The following is a 22679-nucleotide window of genomic DNA, read 5'->3' as shown; positions in this document are numbered from 1 at the left end:
CAGACAATAGCTGATGTCACAGCTTATCCCATCCCCCTCCCTGTACAATATCCTCTTTATAGATATCACTGACCCATCATTACATCACTACTGACAATAGATGATGTCACAGCTTATCTCCTCCCCCTCCCTGTACAATGACCTCTATATAGATAACACTGACCCATCATTACATCACTACTGACAATAGATGATGTCACAGCTTATCCCCTCCCCTCCCTATACAATGTCCTCTATATAGATAACACTGACCCATCATTACATAACACTGACCCATCATTACATCACTACTGACAATAGATGATGTCACAGCTTATCTCCTCCCCCCTCCCTGTACAATGACCTCTATATAGATAACACTGACCCATCATTACTTCACTACCGGTGTTAGTCCCTCAACAACGTCCACTTTGTATATCACATCACAAAATGATCAGTGCACTTTACTTCAGATAAGGTGTGATGACACAAATAGTAATATATTAGAGCACTTTATGTTATATTTTCAGAAGATAATTTTATCATCTTACTTTGGGACTGTCAAGGGGTGACATATATATTTAGGTCTATTTATTGTTGTAAACCAAAACTTCGCTGAATCTAATATCTATGAATAAATGAAGATCTATGAGGATTCTTCATAGTCAGTTTTATTCTTTATGAGTTTTATTATTACAGCTCCTGGTGATTCCCCTGTGCAGTCCTTGGATATAAATCAGTGACAGGTTTTGTATATAAGAAGCTGCGTGATCTCCGGTATCAGGTCTGTGTGAGACCTTGTCAGGAATGGATGGGACCCTCACATATTTCGGATCTTATATTGTGATCATATTTCTACCTGTTACTTTTTGTTCTCACATAACATCAAGATGTGTCCTGACAAAACTGAGAGTGGAGTTTGATTACAAATATCATCAGGAAGGAGACATCATCATCGGAGGATTGATCTCTGCTCATTTCGATTCCTTAAATTATCCGACGTTCTCTAAACGTATCTGCTTACTCTTCTATTGCACAGAGTGAGTATATTACAGAGTGAACATGCTGTGTATCCGGTCATAAAATATTCATGAGATCTAGATAAAATCAGTACCTGCTGACTACGATATACCATATATACTCGAGTATAAGTCTAGTTTTTCAGCACAAAAATATGTGCTGAAAACCCAAACTCGGCTTATACTCAAGTAAAAAAAATATAGGTTTTACCAGGTTTGTTCGATTTTCGGAAAAAAAACTTTGACATGGTCATATTTTTATTCAGGTCTGTAAGAGAAGAAGGTGGGTGTCTATTGAACACCTTATTTCTGTTTTTTATTTCTGATTTTGATTGAAAGGGTTATAATAGCAAAATATACTGTAGTCACCTCCGTGCTTCAGTTTGGACTCTCTCGGTGGTGTGTGACAGCACAGGACCTCCGCAACCGATAACTGACCTCAGCAGTGACATGAAGTCCTGCACTACACCAAAAAGGGGGAAAGTACTTTTTTTTTTAAATTTCATATCAGTTCCTTCTTTTTTTTCTAAATCCTGTAAAAAACCCTCTCCAAAGAATCTCTCCAGCAAAGCATTTTTTCTTATTGTATCCATCACCAGATTTTCCATTTCTGTATTGGACGGTTTTGCATATTATTTGATCAGTCCTGATAAAAACTAAACAAGTTTCAGTTTTCTTGTTTTATGATTTTACATTTACATTTACATACATATAGTTTATCTCTACTACTTTATTCCAACATTGTATTCATGGCTAGAGCCAGAACTCTCTCTGCCTGCTGGGAGGACAGTGTATTATCCTCCTCCCTATATTTCCTTCAAAATATTGAGAGAGGCCACGAATATTTCGTATTTGAGGAGACTCAACCATTCTTAGACTTCTTGTACATGAAGGAGCTCGGTCAGTGAAAACAGAGACAGACTTCAGTGCCGTGGACAGGAATCTTTGTATCATAGAGAATCATGATGCAAGGTATCCCTGCCTCCTGGTCGAACAGTGGCTCTGGTATTAGCAGTGTTAACAGTATTGGCGCTACACATTGCCGGTCATCTGGGAGTCTTTGCATCTTGTTTCAATATAAAGGAAAGATCTGAACTGCTCTCGGGTTTATTTCCAAGGGCTGAGCACATGTAAGTGCTGGGGTTTTAAAGTGTGTGTTCAATGATTTTGATCAACTGTGATAGTAGTTTATGCCCCACCCTATGGAGATTATGGGGCACATTTACGAAGGGTTACGGATCGCACTATCGTTGGACTGTTCAAGGTTTTCAAGATTTGTGCAGCTTTGACAGATATTTAACAGGTGTTTGCGCTAGAATTGTGTCGCACGCAATTGGTTTCTGTCGCAGCTGTGCTTGCCTCCATGCATCAGAAAATGGGGGGGGGGGCGTCCGACGATCAGACTGATTCAGACTGAGTGCGGGATTTAGGTATTACATTGTGTCACAGGCCAATGGTTTTACATGCACCAGGAAGAAGAAGGTGAACTCCAGCTGACCTGCGAGAGGAAGCGACACGTGCAGTATATCGGGTGCACGATTTTAGTGAAATGTGGCAGAGGGAGATAGAAAATACATAGAATTCCTAACAAATCACAGGGAGATCACATGACTCATCAACAAACGGAAAATTAGGAGCCAATACATTTCCTATTTACTGTTTAAAGCTACATATGAAGAATAGTTAAATAATGAAAGAAAGAAGACCTTCGTTGTGTTCAACAATTACGTGTATTTCATTTTAATGTTACTATTGTTCCTATTTTAGTATTAGAATTGATCAGTATAAACAATTTATGGCTTTCATTTTTGCAATTAATGAGAGCAATAAAACTCCTGAATTATTACCTAATATTACACTGGGATATCACATAATTGATACGTGTGGAAATCCAAGAAAATCGATCAAATCTGCCATTCAAATAATGTCAGGAAAAGACAAGGAGGTTCCAAATTACTCCCGTGTGGATGTGGGTGAAGTTGTGGCTTTTGTGGGTAATTCTGGTTTTCATTCCAACAGCGCATTGATACAATTCCTCAGTCTATACAAGTTTACACAGGTAAGTGGTATCTTCATACTCATTAAACATCTTTGAAATTCATGTAGTAAATATAGATGGAAATAAATCAAACTTAATCATACAGAATAAAGGGATTTCAATTATCCCACAAATCCAATAGGGCCCAGGATAAAGGCAGAATTTATTTTTATAAACCTATTATTTTTTACACCTGCCTTCTATGGTCTTGAAAAGATAGATCCCCCCAACTTCTTTACTTCTTAGTAATAATGGTTTACATTCTTGCCTACATGTATATACAGGTGGTCCCCGGGTTACATACAAGATAGGTTCAATAGGTTTGTTTTTATGATGAATTTGTATGTAAGTCCAAACTGTATATTTTACAATTGTAGCTCCAGTCAAATTTTTTTTTTGCCCCAGTGACAATCAGAGTTTTTTTGCTGTAATGGGACCAAGGATTATCAATAAAGCTTCATTACAGATACCTTACAGCTGATCATTACAGTCTGGTAGTATAGTAACATCCAGATAGAGATGAGCGAACACACTCGTCCGAGCTTGATGCTCGTTCGAGCATTAGCATACTCGAAACTGCGCGTTGCTCGGACGAATACTTCGCCCGCTCGAGAAAATGGCATCTCCCGCGTCCAGAAACAGAGCCAATCACAAGCCAGGAGACTCTGCACTCCACCCAGCATGACGTGGTACCCTTACACGTCGATAGCAGTGGTTGGCTGGCCAGATCAGGTGACCCTGGAATAGACTAGCCCCTGCCCGCGCTGCTCGCGTCATTCTCTGTCTGGATGCCGCTAGGGAGAGAGCTGCTGCTGGTCAGGGAAAGCGTTAGGGTGATCTATTAGAATAGTGTTAGGCAGGAGTGATTCTACAAGAACCCAACAGCCCTTCTTAGGTCTACAATAATGTTATATATTTTTTTTTTATTTGCTTGTGTCTGGGCTTGCTGGCACTAGTAGTGCAGCTAGTACCATATTGTGAGGAATTTGCAGGGAGACTTGCAAACGTTCTATTTAGCTCTTAGTGACACACATATCCATCTCAAACACCTAAATAGGACAATTTATTAGGGGTTTGATTGAATTGTTTAGGGTGTATGGGCAGAAGAAGAGGAGTTGGACGAGGAGAAAATGGAGAGTCAGGCCAGTGAGGGGAGTGAATACTTGCGAGTTGGGACTCTGGCGCATATGGCATATTTCATGCTAGGCTGCCTATCCCGTGACCCTGGCATTCAAAGAAGTTATTTCAGCACTGATTACTGGACCAACAGTACAAGCAAAATCTTTCCACTCTCATCCCTGGAGAGGAAAGGAGTGTGAGAATGCATGAATACCAGCAGGCCCTGGTGCACAAGCTGAAACAGTATTTCCCTTCTGACAGCGCTAGCGGCAGAGGGCGTACTTCTGCGGGACAAGTAGCGAGGGAGAGTAGGCGAGCAGGCAGCTTGTCCAGCACTGGCAAGGGTACGCTTTACAAGGCCTTTGCCAGTTTTATGTCAGCCCAGCAAGACACTGTCACATGTCCCCAGTCTCGGCAGAGTAGGGCTGATCTTTATAGAAAGATGGTGAGGGTGTATGTAGCTGACCATACTATCGTCCTAAATGATCACACAGCTCCCTACAACTACTGGGTTTCAAAGCTGGACATGTGGCACGAACTGGCGCTGTACGCCTTGGAGGTTCTTGCCTGCCCGGCCGCTAGCGTGTTGTCTGAGCGGGTTTTCAGTGCAGCTGGTGGCATCATCACCGATGACACACCTGTTGACTGACAGCGCTGACAGGCTGACGCTTATCGAGATGAATAAAGCCTGGATTTCTCAGGATTTCCATTCTCCACCAGGTGAAAGAAGCTCAACCTGAATAATGTATGCACTCCTCCTCCTCATTTTCCTCCTTCTCCTCCTCTTTGTACACTAAAGCAGAGGAAACTGGCTATTTTTTGCCAGGGCCAACTGGCTCTAGCTATAGTACTCTATGTATTTAATTTTTCTGGAGGCCCACCTACCCGGTCCTCTGTTTTAAACAGTTTTTGGGAGTGCCACATACAGGCACTCAATCTATTCAATTTTTCTGGAGGACCACCTACCTGCTCCTCTGGTTTGAAAACTTTTTTGGACTGCCACATACAGACACTATCCAAATTTAAATGTCTCCAGAGTAGCCTCCACACGTCGTCTTTATAGCTGCCTCCACACGTTGTCTCCATTGCTACCTCCACACATTATCTCCATAGCTGCCTCCCAAAGTCGTCCATATAGCTGCCTCCATACATCGTCCCCTTAGCAAACAATGGCAGAATTTTGGGTTGTTTTCATGGCTTCCACATCAAACTTGTTAACTTTGTCGCCACCCTGCTGTGTTATTCACAAAATATACCGGCAAACTTTAATCATTTACCGATATTATTTCAGCGCTTCTTGCGCATCTGTTTACATCCCACTCACCTGCCATAACCAAAACCTATAAGAACAGTACTACACTTGATCTTATACAAAAGGTTCTTAGAAGTGCTGTTTGTAGCTCCCGCCTGCTTTGAAAATTATAATTTTTTCAAAGTAAACGCTTCTGGCCCCCAGGCTCATTTTGGGTGGGGAGGAGCCGAGAGACAGGGTCTTGGACAGGTGAAAGCTTGCCTGGCAGCGGACCGCCAGCTCCATCCCAAGATCCAACCAACATAGTTTTAACTGTAGCACCTTTAATCTACTACTACTTTACTGCCTCCATACATCGTCCCCTTATCAAACGAGCTGTGTGAGGCAGAATTTTCGGGTGTTTCACCAGATACATAATGGAACTCGGCCCATCTGTCGCCGCCATGCTGGAGACCTGAAGTCTGAATCATAGCAGCGCAATATGGATGCCCCATACTGTCGTTCTTAATCATGGAGGCCGTGTTTCAGGCTCATTTTTCGGGTGTTTCACCAGATACGTTATGGAACTTAGTCACTATTTCACCACCATGCTGTGTTATCGACTAAATATACCTTCAACCTTTTGTTCACATAGGAAATCATTTCAGCGCTTCTTGCTCACCTCCTTTGGTTCCTCTCTGCCACCCATTGGTTTGAAGCCTGAGTCCATTAGGGGTATGTTGCCATGACACTCTCTAGCCTGCCACTGCTGCCGCTGCCTCTGCATGCCTTCCCCTATAGTGTCAGGGTCAATTATTGGGTGTTTTAGATGCTATCTAGCCTCATTCGGTCACTCTGTCATCGCCATGCTGTTGCCCATAATTTTGGCATAATGGTGCGATTAAGCAGCCTCAGAGGCATCCATGCATGCTGCCCCTGCTGTTTCCTGTCCATTTCCGTGGTGTTTCCATCATTTTCTGAGGTTCCCAGGTGTTTGGCCAAGCTTCCCTGTGCAGACCCTTGGTCCCCTTGAAAAATGCTCGAGTCTCCCATTGACTTCAATGGGGTTCGTTATTCGAGACGAGCACTCAAGTATTTTAGTGCTCGCTCATCTCTACTTCCAGAGACTTCACCATAGGTCACAGTGGGCAGAGGGGTCTGTCTTTCACTAGGGGTCATCTGTAAGTCAGGAGTCCTTAAAGAGGACCTTTCACCTGGGAAAAACACCCCCAACAAATTAGCGGCCGCAGAGGAGCTTATTCACGGCCCTGGTTGAATGTTCGGCCGGCACTGTGAATAAGCCCCCTGCGGCCGCTGTCAGCACAGCGCTGCATCGCATAGAGCCGGCAGCGATTGCGAAATACATGCGCTGCCTCCGGCGAGTCTTACAGGTCCCTGACTGACAGGGGCGTGGAGGGGGTGTGTTGGCTTGCCCCCTCATGAATACGGCCGACTGTTAGGAGACTTTTACAACGATCCGACCTCTTATTTGATAAGAGGTCGGATCGTTTTAAACTAAGTATAAAAACACTAATTTTAATAAAAATTCAATAAATTTAAAGGGGCTGGGGATAGGATGAGGGGGAGCTGTTTGTTTAACTAGGGGACCACCTGTATCCATGTACATACAGGCTGAATGACTTAATTTAAAATGGTCAGCATTTCCCCCGGAAGTTTTGATGAAGGGAGACACATCTCCAAGATGTCATAGAACGTTCATGTTGTGATAATGTGTCCAGCTGATGAGCAAGAGAGATTAATTTCTGTAATGGACTACTCCAAATGATCTAATTCAGCCCATGCTAGTGACTGCACGCTGTGGGTGATATCCTTCCATTTTGTTGATTCTTCAAAATACTTTATACCTGTATTGCATTCTCTGAGAAAAGATTAAAACAATAGACAAAGACAGTGGGCCTAAGTGCTAAACCCACTAAGCCTGATTGCCTCACAAGTCATAGTGGTAAGGGATAACTAGGAGACATTCTCTCCCTGCATCAAAGTGCAGAACACAAAGACAGGACATGGCAATGCTAACCGGAGAGAAGGGATGGAATCAAGAGGACAAACATCAGTACGAAATCACAAGAAAATAAAATATTCAAAACAGAAGCTAAAAGTCCATATGTCAGGAGAAAGAGATCAGACTCACAAAAAAAAAATCTGGAGCTTAAAGATACTTCTATAGCAGGTTTACCAATACTCTGAGATCTGGAAAAAAAACAGATGAGCAAGGGAGTAATGTGAGTATAGGAAGAACCTGTCGATAACAGCAGGTTAACTATCAATGAACCAGAGCAAAGCTGCAGTAGAGTGATGGATATGAGGCCAAAAAATCCAAAGAGTCATCAAGTCTAAACCATTATTCACACAAAGAAAGACAGAAAGACAAAATCTTCACCTTCTCAGATGCACTCCATGAACAGAGGAGGATGCTGACACAAATGTTACAATACAATTACTATTGCAAAAATAAAATAACAAGGATTTGACTTGATGTGACCACGTTACACAACTATGGCCTGTAAATGGCCCTAGAGGTCACAGGTAATCATGATGTTCCTACATCCATAACTGCCAACAATAATGTCCAAATTGGATGTAAAACCAAAGCTGAGAGTTGGACAAAGTAAACTAAAGATGAGCGAGCACTAAAATGCTCGGGAGCTCGTTACTCGAGGCGAATATTTCCCGATGCTCGAGTGTTCATTTCGAGTAACAAGCCCCATTGAAATCAATGGGAGACCCGAGCATTTTTCAGTAAAATTACAAACTGAATGAGCACTGTTCAGTGCAGATGTTTACACTGAAAGAACACAGTGAAAGAACACTGCAGAACAGATTGCAGATGTTCGCTCTGGTGTTCGGTGTTCTCTGCAATAGTATTTGAAGAACAATATGTGTAGAGAACAACTTGCAGATGTTTCCAAATACTACTACACCGTTCTGCACGCGTGTCTCCGGAACAGATCGCAGATGTTCCCGAACATCTGCAATCTATTCTGCACTGTGTTCTTTCACTGTGTTCTTCAATTAAATGATTAAATTAAATGTTTTAATTGTATTTTTTTGCTGTTCTTCATTTTTTTAATTAAATGCTCGTTATCGAGCAGGGCAAATACTTGTCCGAGCAATGAGCCGGTCCGAGCATGCTAATACTCGACCGAGCATCCAGCTCGGACGAGTATACTCGCTCATCACTAAAATAAACACTTTGGGGAAGATTTACTTACCCAGTCCATTCGCTATCCAGCGGCACATTCTCTGAGGTGGATTCGGGTCCGTCCGGGTTTCACAAAGGCAGTTCCTCCGATGTCCACTAGGTGTTGCTGCTGTGCTGAATTCCGTCGGATTGCATCGGAGTCCTCCAAGCCGGGCCGAGTGAAGGTAAGCACATGTCCAGCATGTCCAGCATGTCCAGCAACACTTTTTTTAAAAAATGCGGCGGTTTTTCCAAATCCGTAATTTTTTTTTTTACGGCCATGCCAACCGATTTCCGTTCCGTGCATGCCGGCGCCGATGCGACACAATCCGATCGCGTGCGCCAAAACCCTGGGGCAATTCAGGGAAAATCAGCGCAAATCGGAAATATTCGGATAACACGTCGGGAAAACGCGAATCGGACCCTTAGTAAATGACACCCATTAATTTTTTTCGATTTTAGTTCTATTTTTAGTTCAGCAGTAAAATAGTAAAAGTCAAGGTGCTCAAGTTTAGCATTTCCATGTGTGTTCTATTCCTGTAGATCAATTATGGACCTGCTGACCCTCTCCTGAGTGATAGAGTCTCACATCCAACACTATTCCAGATTGCATCCGATGATTGGGTTCGATATGAAGCCATTATTAAATGTCTACAATATTTTGGATGGAACTGGGTTGGGATCATTACACCAAACCATGGGATTGGTGAAATGGAGTCAGCAATATTCAATAAAATGATGATCCAGAGTGGGATCTGTATAGACTTTATCATTAAATTGGAAAAGCATAACTACATAGAGAACAAAATAAGGATGGCCAAGGTCAGACAATCACGTGCTGAAGTCATAGTCATCTGTGGTCTCTATTATGAGAATTACGCTCGAGCTCTCTATGACATGCATACAGAAAATATCACTTTGATTCTCCATGAGTCTTGGATTGGAATAATAGATTTAGGGATGTTATTTGCCAAATTGATCAACTGCAGCTTTATACTTATGTTACCCCGGAGACGAATCCCCAATTTTAATATATTTCAAAATTTGAACCCCATAACCCACCCAGACGACCCACTGCTGGAAGATCTGTGGTACTTCACTTTCAATTGCTTGACAAAAAATAAAAATAAAAATCGCTTTTTTCAACTATTTTATGAGGATGAGTCAGCAGTTAACTGCACCGAGATTTATGAATTCCCACAAGCAAGACATAAGGATAGTGATCTGTACTTTGTGTACACATCAGTCTATATTCTGGCCCATGGAGTGAACCAAATCACTCAAAGAAGAAATAGTGTGCGGAATAAGGGGTTAAGACAAGAAGTAAGCAACATCTATAAGATCAGCACCTCATATAGACTAGATCACATTTATCACTGTGTCTAAAAGGTTACCAATGGGTAGGATCTAGATATAATTTCTGTGAACTTTTTTTTTTTTTGTAGGATAAAGTGAGTGCAGGTCTAAACTGTCTCTTAACTTAAATAAGACAATGGGGTAGATTCATTATGGCTTCTACGCCAGGTTTATGGCTGAGAATCCACCTATATACCCCCATCCCGCCAGTCTCAGGCAGTCTCTGACCCTTAGGACACTATTGGCGTGTCGAGGCCAAAACTGGGTGGGAAATAGGGTGGGTGAAGAGAGGTGCAGGACACGAACGCCCGACCCAACACGTTAACCTTAGAAACCAGCGGAGACTGTAGTATATAGCAGAATGTGATCAGTATGAACCATGGACTTTCATTCTCGGTGTGAGAGGCTGGAGTTTGAGATAGTTCTTAGACCCCATGCCAATTTCCATCTCTCAAATCCATACCTCAAGTAGCTTCTACACATCCTTGGCTTAAAGAATAAAAAAGAGGTCCAAAGTTTTTGGAAGTCGCTGTACTTCCTCCTGTCATAGGCACTTAATTCTTCTAGTCTGGCAATCTCGTAGAGATTCGGCCATTAAGAGAAGGGGGGCGTGGCTGTAAGGAAACCCCACGGATTCGGAAAAACCGCTGTATTTAAAAAAAAGTGTCACTTGACACTCGCTTACCTGCACCCAGCGTAGGACGGTGAACTTCGGTGTATTCAGCGCAGCAGCGACACCTGGTGGACATCGGGCGCACTAGCTTAGTGAATCACTGAAAGACCCGAGTCCTCCACTGAGAATGCGCCACTGGATCGCGACAGGACCAGGTAAGTAAATCTGCCCTAATATGTGCATTGTGGGAATCACATATAACAATTTGCATTGAACAAGTGCAGCATCCACAGCAAAGTTCTGCTAAACTCAGAGAGCACTTGGATCCCCCCCTCCTCCCTCCTGTGTGAGCAGGGGGCAGCTGTCCCTCTTTATCTGTGAGTCCATATCTGTAAACACCATATGGGATACTAACAGAAATATGCACAGCCAGGGAAGATAGCTACTGCAGAGCCAGGCTAAACTGAGGAGGATAGCGAAGAATCAATCAATGTAATCAGGTAATCAAAACAATTGGCAAAGTTCTTCTACATCCCAAGAGCTATTGATTTCTGTGAAAGAAATGTCCGAGTTGCTCATTAAATTGCTGTGTTTTGCTTTGTATTTTTAAAGTCTTTTGAATTGTTTTGTTTTTGACAGCTGTCTAAGTATATGAAAAAGATGGCTTACATTGATCATAACGGAGAAATTATTGTCTTCAATAAGAGAGGTGAAGTGCTATCGGAGTGGAATTTTGTAAATTGGGCAATAGTGAAAGATAAGAATAATAAAGATTTCATATATTCAATAAGTTTGGCGACCTTTAAAGATTCTCCTCAACAAGTCAAGAAGCTTCATATCGACCTTGGAAAGATTGTGTGGAAAAATAATAGAGTAAGAAGACAAATAACTATTACACTGTACAGCAGATCATTATTATATACCATAGTACTACAGAAAACTGACTTACACGTGTGAATTAATATTAATAACAGAACAATGCACGACTATAAATGTAACACCCCAGTCTTTACATGGTGTATATGTCTGCCCCTGCCCTACTGTCTCTGTTGCTGTTGTTCCCGAGCCTGGTCAATAGTCACATGCTACCTGCTGCTGGTAAGCACCTTTGGGGTCTGGCAGTCATGTCAATTTCAGCAGCTTAAAGGGCATCCAACTTCAGGATGAAGGACTGTATGCAAATGAGCCTGAGGGGCTTCAGACTCCATAGTAATTAATGGAGTCAGGAGCCCCTCAGGCTCATTTGCATACAGTCTTTCATCCTGGTGGTAGATGTCCTTTAAAGAGGCAGCGAGTTCTGCCCTTACTTTTTCTCCTGTCATTGACCATTGATTACAAATTGTAAGCAAACAGGGGCACGGCATGCAGAGGCAGCAGCGCAAGATACTGTAGAAGAAAGTACATGTTTATGTTTTTAAGCAGTCCCCCCTGGCCACGTAACTGTTTTTTATATGTCTCTGACAACCCCTATAACACAAATATTCTATTTAATTTTTCTTTCTAATTTTTATTAAGTTAAATTGTAAATTAGGAGGATCCACAATGACCAAATCTAATTTAACCCCTCAATGCCGAGGCCCTTTTTCATTTTTGCGCTCCAATTTTTTACTTCCCACCTTCAAAAATCTATAATTCTTTTAGTTTTCCATGTAAAGAGTTGAGTGAGGGCTTGGTTTCTAAGTAACAAATTGCGCTTCATAGAGATTTTATTTAGTATCCCACACCTTGCGCTGGGTGGCGGGAAAAAAAATTCCAAATGCGGTGAAAATGGCAAAAAACAGCATTTGCACCATTTTCTTGTGGGTTTACAGTTTACGGCTATCACTGTGAACCACAAATGACATGTCTACTTCATTCTTTGGATTGATACAATCAGGGGGATTCCACATTTGGGGATGGGGACACCCATGCGCCGCCAGGATTTAAATGCTTTTTTGGCAGCCTTTACATGGTTAACAGCCTGGATGTTGTATATACTCAAGTATAAGCTGACCCAAGTATAAGCAGAGACCCCTAATTTTAACACAAAAAGCTGTAAAAACCTATTGACTTGAGCATAAGCCCAGGGTGGGAAATGCATTGGTCAGAACCCCAATATGTACCCAGCCAGCCCCTGTAGTATATGCCCTGCCAGCTCCCTGTAGCATATAGCCTGCCAGGCCCTGAAGCATATATCCGGCCATCCCCCTGCCAGCCCCCTATAAAATATAGCCTGCCAGCCCCATGTAGTATACAGCCTGCCAGCCCCTGTAGTATATAGCCTGCCAGCCCCCTGAAATATATAGCCTGCCAGATCCTTGTAGTATGTAGCCTGCCAGCCCTCTGTAGTATATAGTCTGTCAACCCCCTGTAGTATATATTCACCAGCCCCCTGTAGTATATAGCCAACACATAAAAAAAATCAAACTCCGTACTCACCCTTCCGACGGCCCAGGCAGCTCTCCTTCTATCTTCATGTTTGTGGCAGCTCCTCTTCTGTCTACATGTTTGCGGCGTGTCCGTGTCAGATCCGCTTCTTTCTTCAGGCCGGCGCCAGGTCCACGACAGCTCTGTGCGCACGGCCTGGTTGGCGCACAACTGTGATGTCAGCCACAGACCTGATGCTGGCATGAAGAAAGAAGAGGCGCTGACTTGCTGCAAACATGTAAATAGAAAAAGGAACTGCCCGGGCCATCGGAATGGTGAGTACTCAGTTTATTTTCTTTTTATATACCCGAATATAAACCGAGTGGTTTTGCTCGAGTTTAATCCAGTTTGAATAATTAGGATTAAAATCTCTGCATAACCCAATTCTAGCACCAGATTTAAGAAAAAATTAGGGCAAGATAGCTTTGTCTTCTCTAGAGATTATAATAGTAACTTATGAATTATACAACACAATCATCCTCAGCATGGGGACATATACAAATAAAAGAAGACATTACACAGTGAAAACATAGTCATATGGAACAATAGGAATGAGGGCCCTGCACATAAGACCATACATTCTATGAGGGGATGACACAAGAACTTACAGTCTATGAGGGGGTGACACAAGAGCTTACAGTCTATGAGGGGGTGACACAAGAGCTTACAGTCTATGAGGATGAGGGGGTGACACAAGAGCATACAGTCTATGAGGGGGTGACACAAGAGCTTACAGTCTATGAGGATGAGGGGGTGACACAAGAGCATACAGTCTATGAGGGGGTGACACAAGAGCTTACAGTCTATGAGGATGAGGGGGACACAAGAGCTTACAGTCTATGAGGATGAGGAGGTGATACAAGAGCTTACAGTCTATGAGGATGAGGGGGTGACACAAGAGCTTACAGTCTATGAGGATGAGGGGGTGACACAAGAGCTTACAGTCTATGAGGATGAGGGGGTGACACAAGAGCTTACAGTCTATGAGGATGAGGGGTGACACAAGAGCTTACAGTCTATGAGGATGAGGGGGTGACAGAAAAGCTTACAGTCTATGAGGATGAGGGGTGACAAGATCTTACAGTCTATGAGGATGAGGGGGTGACACGAGAGCTTACAGTCTATGAGGAGGAGGGGGTGACACAAGAGCTTACAGTCTATGAGGATGAGGGGGTGACACAAGAGCTTACAGTCTATGAGGATGAGGGGGTGACACAAGAGCTTACAGTCTATGAGGATGAGGGGGTGACACAAGAGCTTACAGTCTATGAGGATGAGGGGTGACACAAGAGCTTACAGTCTATGAGGATGAGGGGGAGACACAAGAGCTTACAGTCTATGAGGATGAGGGGGTGACACAAGAGCTTACAGTCTATGAGGTTGAGGGGGTGACACAAGACCTTACAGTCTATGAGGATGAGGGGGAGACACAAGAGCTTACAGTCTATGAGGATGAGGGGGTGACACAAGAGCTTACAGTCTATGATGATGAGGGGGTGACACAAGAGCTTGCAGTCTATGAGGTTGAGGGGGTGACACAAGAACTTACAGTCTATGAGGATGAGGGGGAGACACAAGAGCTTACAGTGTATGAGGATGAGGGGGTGACACAAGAGCTTAAGCCTATGAGGATGAGGGGGTGACACAAGAGCTTACAGTCTATGAGGATGAAGGGGGGACACAAGAGCTTACAGTCTATGAGGATGAGGGGGTGACACAAGAGATTACAGTCTATGAGGATGAGGGGTGACACAAGAGCTTACAGTCTATGATGATGAGGGGGTGACACAAGAGCTTGCAGTCTATGAGGTTGAGGGGGTGACACAAGAACTTACAGTCTATGAGGATGAGGGGGAGACACAAGAGCTTACAGTGTATGAGGATGAGGGGGTGACACAAGAGCTTAAGCCTATGAGGATGAGGGGGTGACACAAGAGCTTACAGTCTATGAGGATGAAGGGGTGACACAAGAGCTTACAGTCTATGAGGATGAGGGGGTGACACAAGAGATTACAGTCTATGAGGATGAGGAGGTGATACCAGAGCTTACAGTCTATGAGGATGATGGGGTGACACAAGAGCTTACAGTCTATGAGGATGAGGGGTGACACAAGACCTTACAGACTATAAGGATGAGGGGGTGACACAAGAGCTTACAGTCTATGAGGATGAGAGGTGACAAGATCTTACAGTCTATGAGGATGAGGGGGTGACACAAGAGCTTACAGTTTATGAGGAGGAGGGGGTGACACAAGTGCTTACAGTCTATGAGGATGAGGGGGTGACACAAGAGCTTACAATCTATGAGGATTGGGGGGTGACACAAGAGCTTACAGTCTATGAGGATGAGGGGTGACACAAGAGCTTACAGTCTATGAGGATGAGGGGGTGACACAAGACCTTACAGTCTATGAGGATGAGGGGGAGACACAAGAGCTTACAGTCTATGAGGATGAGGGGTGACACAAGAGCTTACAGTCTATGAGGATGAGGGGGTGACACAAGAGCTTACTGTCTATGAGGATGAGGGGTGACACAAGAGCTTACAGTCTATGAGGATGAGGGGGTGACACAAGACCTTACAGTCTATGAGGATGAGGGGGAGACACAAGAGCTTACAGTCTATGAGGATGAGGGGGTGACACAAGAGCTTCAGCCTATGAGGATGAGGGAGTGACACAAGAGCTTACAGTCTATGAGGATGAAGGGGTGACACAAGAGCTTACAGTCTATGAGGATGAGGGGGAGACACAAGAGCTTACAGTCTATGAGGATGAGGGGGTGACACAAGAGCTTCAGCCTATGAGGATGAGGGAGTGACATAAGAGCTTACAGTCTATGAGGATGAGGGGATGACACAAGAGCTTACAGTCTATGAGGATGAGGGGGTGACACAAGAGATTACAGTAACTTTGAACTTTGGTTTGAATCCATTTGACTCCTCACATCCCCAACCTCACCTCTACCTTCCACCCTAATTATGAATATGGTGTTAAAATGCCTACCCTAAATATTATTTTTGTTCCTTATGTCTGGAACTGCAAAACAATGTAACATTATAAAATAAAGTTATAAAATTATTTTAGGTTTAATATGCAACTTCTATTTTACTTTATATTTGAGATGCCTCAGTCTCGGTGCAATGATCCATGTTCTCCGGGATCCAGGAAAGCTCTGAATGGAGGATATAAAATCTGCTGCTATGACTGTGTCCCATGTTCTGAGGGTGAAGTGTCCAATATTACAGGTAAATACTACATGTATTATACATTAGATAATCTACAATTTAATAAAAAAATACAAACAAGCTTTTTTGTTAAAAATAAAAAGTGTAACATACATTTCTATACATGACCACCAAGAGAAAGGTTGTCCGATGTGTCGTTCGTCACACATGAATTTTCTTGCATGTAATTGAAGAAAAATATACAATTTCTGGCACATGCCATTGAAAATGCAATTTTCTTGCCATTTTGTTTATTATGAGCCACTTTTTGAAAGAATGTATGCGCCTGTTAGAGCACATGGTGGACAAGCCAAATACAGTGGGTACGGAAAGTATTCAGACCCCTTAAATTTTTCATTCTTTTTTTTTTCATTGTAGCCTATTGATAAGGTAAAAATAGTTTCCTCATAAATGTAAACTCTCCACCCCATCTTGACAGAAAAAAAACTGAAATGGAGATATTTTTACAAATTTGCTTAACACATCACAGTATTCAGTATTCAGACCCTTTGCTGTGACCAAATGCTGTCCATTTCCTTCTGATCCTCCTTGAGATGGTTCTGCTCCTTGATTGAACTTGATTAGTAAAGGCACATACATGTCTATATAAGACCTCACAGCTCACAGAGCATGTCAGAGCATGAGGTCTAAGGAACTGCCCAAGGAGCTTTGAGACATAATTGTGGCAAGGCACAGATCTAGCCAAGGTTACCAAAGAATGTCTGCAGTATCTCTGTAAATATTCTAGGATACCAGATACGATTATGAAGTTGAATATATGGGAATCTGAGGGGAACTCTTTTTAGCTAAAAGAAGGGGGTCAGACAGTTACTAGGGCTCTATGGGAATCTGCCACTAGCTGTATTTGTAAAAATGTGGTGACGGGATCCCTTTAAAGGCAAAAATGCCTGTGATCACCAACATCAAAGAAGAGATAGATGGTTGTGAACAGGCAATAACAGGCTAGTTAACTTTATCTAAATCAAAGCTACTGGCATATGATAATTTCACTATATCTTGGATAATTTACATTACATAAGTTAGCTATAGCTCATAGCTATAATATTAAGTTCTCTTTCAGCCCTTGGTAATTTTTTCTATTTCAGAAATTTTACATCTATTGTTTCTGAATAGACATTTCTGTTAATCAATTAACAATAAAACATAATCTTCATACATATTATCTTTTTTCTTGCATGATATTTTAGACAGTAAAATCTGCTATAAATGTCCTGAAGAAGATTGGCCGGATGATAAGAAAGTCAAATGTATCCCCAAAGCTTACGAATTTCTATGTTATGAGCAAGAAATGTTATCCTTAATATTTTTAGGAACAGCCATATTTTTCTGTATTGTAACATTGTTTGTTTTAATAACTTTCATTTGTTACTGGGACACTCCACTTGTGAAAGCCAATAACCGGAATGTGAGCTTCATCCTGCTGGTCTCCATCCTGATGAACTTCCTCTGTATTTTCTTTTTCCTTGGTCGTCCCATAGACATCACCTGTTTACTCAGACAGATATCATTTGGTATTTTCTTTTCCATTTGTATTTCTTCTGTTTTGGCCAAAACTATCACAGTCTGCATTGCCTTCAAAGCCACCAAACCTGGAAGACTCTGGGTGAAGTGGACCTCATTCAATGTGTCCTATTATGTGGTATTTGTGTGTTCTACAGTACAAATTCTCTTCTGTGTGTTATGGATTTCAATTTCACCTCCATATCAAGAATTTGACTATAACTCTTATCCTGGGAAGATCATCATCCAGTGTAATGAGGGGTCAGATATCTGGTTCTACTCCATGTTGGGTTATTTGGGTCTCCTGGCCTCTGTGAGCTTTGTTCTGGCTTTCATGGTGAGGACATTACCGGACAGTTTTAATGAGGCCAAGTACATCACCTTCAGCATGCTGCTGTTCTGCAGTGTCTGGATCGCTATGATCCCGGCTTATCTGAGCACCAGAGGGAAATACATGGTGGCTGTGGAGATATTTGCCATCTTGACCTCATGTGCCGGCATTCTTGGTTGTATATTTCTTCCAAAATTATATATTATTTTTTGGAAACCTAATTTGAACTCAAGGAAAACAATGTTGGAGAGGAAATTTTAGAATTAGAGTTCATATTAGAAACCATTATATTATGTGGGTATTTTTTACATTTTAAATTTCATAGAATAAAATGTGCTAATTTTTTTTAATTGTTGAATTATATAATAAATTAAAGATTTAATAAATATCAAGTGATGTTGATATCTACAACCTCCAATTTGTTAAGTACTATGATAGAGCACTTATTGAGCAGGGCACTTGTGTAGCTACATGTGTTTTAAAAATCTTACACTAGACCCTACACTCAATGTCCAATGTTCTTTATTAATGGCCTATAGTTAGGAAGGGTAATCAATATCAGATGGTTGGGAGTGTAATACGTTAGATATTAGGCCCAATACAAGGCCAATTAAAAATTCTGGATAAACAATTTAATATTAAATCTGCAATAATGTACCTTCTGTAGGGGTAGATTTTGAGGGTCAACAAATTATCTTAAGATTAGGAAGATTTGTATTCTTGGACAACTTTAGAATAATGTTAATTTACTATTGGCTATAGGCTGTACATGTTTTTTTCTAATATGGATTTTGTTACTGTTTGGGGAGATTGTTGCCAGAATGTTGCATTTTGTTTAAATTACTTGCATTAAGTGTCAATTTCAGCACAAATCCTGCTACTCCATTCACAACCATAGGACCATTAAAGACAACGGGGCTCACTTACTAAGGGTCAGAATGCTGCACTTTCGTCGGGTTTCCCAAATATTTCCGAATTGCCCCGAATTGCCCAGGATTTCAGTGCACGCGGTTGGATTGTGGCGCATCTGCGCCTGCTTTCACGTGACAGAAATCGGGGAGCGTGGCCGTCGGACAACCTGACAGATTCGGAATAACCTTACATGCATCGGGAAGAATAAGGTGAACTCCGGCGGACCTCGGCACATCAGCGATACCTGCTGGATATCTGGCGCATGGACCTTGGTGTATCCCGGCAGACCCGAATCAGCGCTGCTGGATCGCAACTGGATCGGGTAAGTAAATGTGCCCCATTAGGTACATTTACACACCCGGGTCTGTGGAGTTCACAAAAGTCCGCCGGAGTTCACCTTCTTCTTCCTGGTACATGTAAGTGCTTGATCTTTCAACATAATTTGAAAACTAAATCCTGCTCTCCGTCCAAATTAGCTGGCTTGCCCCCCAATTTCTGTTGCATGAAAGCCAGCACAGCTGCACCACATTCCAATTGTGTATGACACAATCCCCAGTAAATACCTTTCCCAGTGGTGCCAATCCCAAAATCCTCTGAAAAAACGGCGAAAGTGCAGCCGCGGATCCTTAGTAAATAAGCCCCAATGAATGTGTTGAGCGCTGTGTTCAACAATATCCACCACTCAAACAATATTGGAAGTAGCCTGACCTGTCTCAGGATCAGTGGGAACCCCAGAAGTCAGCCCTACAAAATCAGATTATATCTGTAGATAAGGTATGCTATCTAACTTGGACCCCTATAAGACTTGGGGCCATTCCTGGCCATTTGTTTTTATAAATTTAGCTGTGGTATCGCTGTGGATGCTAAAGCTACTTCTAGCCCAACATATCTTGATTTTGCCTTGCCTGGTATGTTATATCCCACCTTATACTTAAATATAATGCATTACACCAATTTTAAAGTTATACTCATTGACAGTATACAATACAGACCAAAAGTTTGGATACAACTTCTCATTCAAAAAGTTTTCTGTATTTTCATATTGTAGACTCACACTGAAGGCATCAAAACTATGAATTAACACATGTGGAATTATATACTTAACAAAAAAATGTGAAACAACTGAAAACATGTCTTATATTCTAGATCTTTTTGCTTTGATTAATGATTTTCACACTCTTGGCATTCTCTTGATAAGCTGCAAGAGGTAGTTACCTGAAAAGGTTTTCACATCACAGCAAACACATCTCTGCAACAACAGTTAAGAGGAGACTGTGTGCAACAACCTTCATGGTAAAATAGCTGCTAGGAAACTACTGCTAAGGATGGGCAACAAGCACAAGAGACTTGTTTGGGCTAAAGAACACAAGGAATGGACATTAGACCAATGGAAATCTGTGCTTTGGTCTGATAAATCCAAATTTGAGATATTTGGTTCCAACCACTATAGGGGTCATTTACTAAGGGCCCAAATTGCGTTTTTCTGTCGGGTCACCCGAATTTTACCATTTTGCGCCAAATTTTTCTAAATTGGCCCGGGTTTTTGGCGCACGCAATCTTCCCCTATGTCTTTTGGGGATTTATTAAAATTTGAAGGTATAATGAACCAGCATTGTTACATGCGTGGGTTTGCTCTGGGTCCTCTTGTTTCCTCCCACACTCCAAAACATAGTAGTAGGTTGATTAGATTGTGAGCCCTTTGGGGACAGGAATCAATTTGGCAACCTCTGTGTAGTGCTGCATAATCTGTGTGCCCTATATAAATAAAGGAATTATTATTATTACCACAGCAACTTGCAGCTGCATGCTATTCCATCCGGTTTGCTCTTAGTTGGACCATCATTTATTTTTCAATAGGACAATGACCCCAAACACACCTCGATGCTGTGTAAGGGCTATTTGACCAAGAAGGAGTGTGATGGGGTGCTACGCCAGATTACCGGGCCTCCACAGTCACCAGCCCTGAACCCCATCAAGCTGGTTTGGGGTGAGCTGGACTGCAGAGTGAAGGTAAAATGGCCAACAAGTGCTAAGCATCTCTGGGAACTCCTTCAAGACTGTTGGAAGACCATTTCAGGTGACTACCTCTTGAAGCGACCTACTACCTTCTCTCTCAAGAGAATTCCAAGAGTGTGTAAAGCTGTGGTCAAAGTAAACTGTGGCTACTTTGAAGAACCTAGAATAAAAGACATATTTTCAATTGTTTCACACTTTTTTGTTAAGTATATGATTCCACAAGTCTTAATTCATGTTTTGATGCCTTCAGTAAGAATCTACAATTTTTAAAGTCATTGAAATACTAAAAACTCTTTGAATAAGAAGGTGTGTCCAAAATTTTGGTCTGACTCTATATGACCAACCCCCGAGGTGCTCCCCAGCTCTAATTACAAAGCCAAAAAATAGGAAAATCAAAAATATAAAGTGTTTAAAAAATTAATGCTTTATTTCAAATTCATAAAAGATGTAAACATTGGCATATATTTTTTGCAGAAAAATGATGAATTACAAAGGTAAAGTATTATGTATGCAAATGATCTATTAAACATTAAAGGATACAATACTAAATTCTGGGGGAATTAGAGCAGCAATAAATCATGAATATGGGAAGGAAGGTCAAATGTCCAGCCTAATGGGCACAAAAGATATTGGAATCAAAATGTGTATCTAATAAAACCTATGTAATAACTATGACCAAAAGAGGATGTGTCTTAAAAGCTGCATAACAGATGTCATACATGAACAGTATATGAAAAAATAGTTTACATGGTGCCTAGAATAGTTCCTTTCACCCTCACCCTGACTTACGTTTCTTTTATTCACACCTCCTCAAAAACCAGTATGCAAATGCTACAACATCCATGTCTTCGTCTTCCTTGGTTCATGCTTCCTAGGTTGAGGAAAGACTAACTCCTTATGTGGTTTACTCTCATCTGGCAGTGTGAACTATGTTCTAGTGGCGGTGTGTGAATTGTATTCACCATAACCATTTATCTGCTTATGGAAAAGCAAGAATTAACTCCATGTGCCTGCTTCTACCTCCTGGGGCAGAATTCCTCCTCATCATAAACATTGTGAATGTAGCTTATTCCTTGCTGGTCAAATTCTTTGCTAGCTCATTTTCTATCCAGCTGTTGTTCCCTGCTGCTATACTCTTAATATTTGATTCTTTGCTTTGTTTACTGACTATTCTTTTGTATTTACAATTCAGCTCCTGTATGCTCTCACTTGTGATCTGGACCATTTACTACTCTTTATTGTGTTTTTCCTTGTCTTGTTATGTGTCTGCACTGTAACCTAGGCAGCGTTTGTGTTTGTGGTTGTTCTGTATCAATAGGATACGATGAGGCAAGCAGGCAGGGCTGTTGGGGGGTTGGAATTTAGGGCTCACTCTCCTGTCTGTTACTCCTGAGTCTAGAGTCCCCATTACAGATTTTGTTGGAAATGTGAACAAATGAGTGAAAATTTAAACAACAACAAAAACAAATGTCCTGCAAGATCTGCAAAATCATAGCATTCTGTGTGCTGGCAGTAGCAGGACTGTGAAAAATGTATATTAGTGCACTGGTGTTTGAGTTCTCGTCACAGCATAATATGAATGCTATAAGTCACTGCTGCAGCAGGATTCTTTTTAAATACTACAGCAGTTATTCAGGAGAGAAACTGTGGAACGGTGCACTGAAAAGATATCACACACCAGTCATTTAAGTACCGTATTTTCTGCCCTAT

General features: G+C 41.8%; 1 protein-coding gene across 1 annotated transcript; it reads left to right on the top strand.

The window, feature by feature from the left end:
- Positions 1–786: 786 nt before the first annotated feature.
- LOC140127728 (vomeronasal type-2 receptor 26-like) lies at positions 787–18302 on the top strand. The gene is made up of 7 exons (XM_072148795.1): positions 787–1019; positions 2766–3057; positions 9132–9911; positions 10034–10039; positions 11197–11430; positions 16087–16210; positions 17398–18302. Exons 1-7 carry the CDS (start codon positions 787–789, stop codon positions 18300–18302), a joined length of 2574 nt encoding a protein of 857 aa, XP_072004896.1.
- Positions 18303–22679: the final 4377 nt, after the last annotated feature.

Source organism: Engystomops pustulosus, chromosome 1 (assembly GCF_040894005.1).
Source record: "Engystomops pustulosus chromosome 1, aEngPut4.maternal, whole genome shotgun sequence".
Lineage (NCBI taxonomy): Eukaryota > Metazoa > Chordata > Amphibia > Anura > Leptodactylidae > Engystomops > Engystomops pustulosus.
This window is presented reverse-complemented; position numbering and strand designations above follow the sequence as displayed.

Coding starts and splice junctions, on each gene's coding strand:
- LOC140127728 (XM_072148795.1), top strand. CDS start 787: ATGGATGGGACCCTCACATATTTCGGATCTTATATTGTGATCATATTT. Junction 1,020..2,765: donor TTACTCTTCTATTGCACAGA/GTGAGTATATTA, acceptor TTCCTATTTTAG/TATTAGAATTGATCAGTATA. Junction 16,211..17,397: donor TGAAGTGTCCAATATTACAG/GTAAATACTACA, acceptor ATGATATTTTAG/ACAGTAAAATCTGCTATAAA.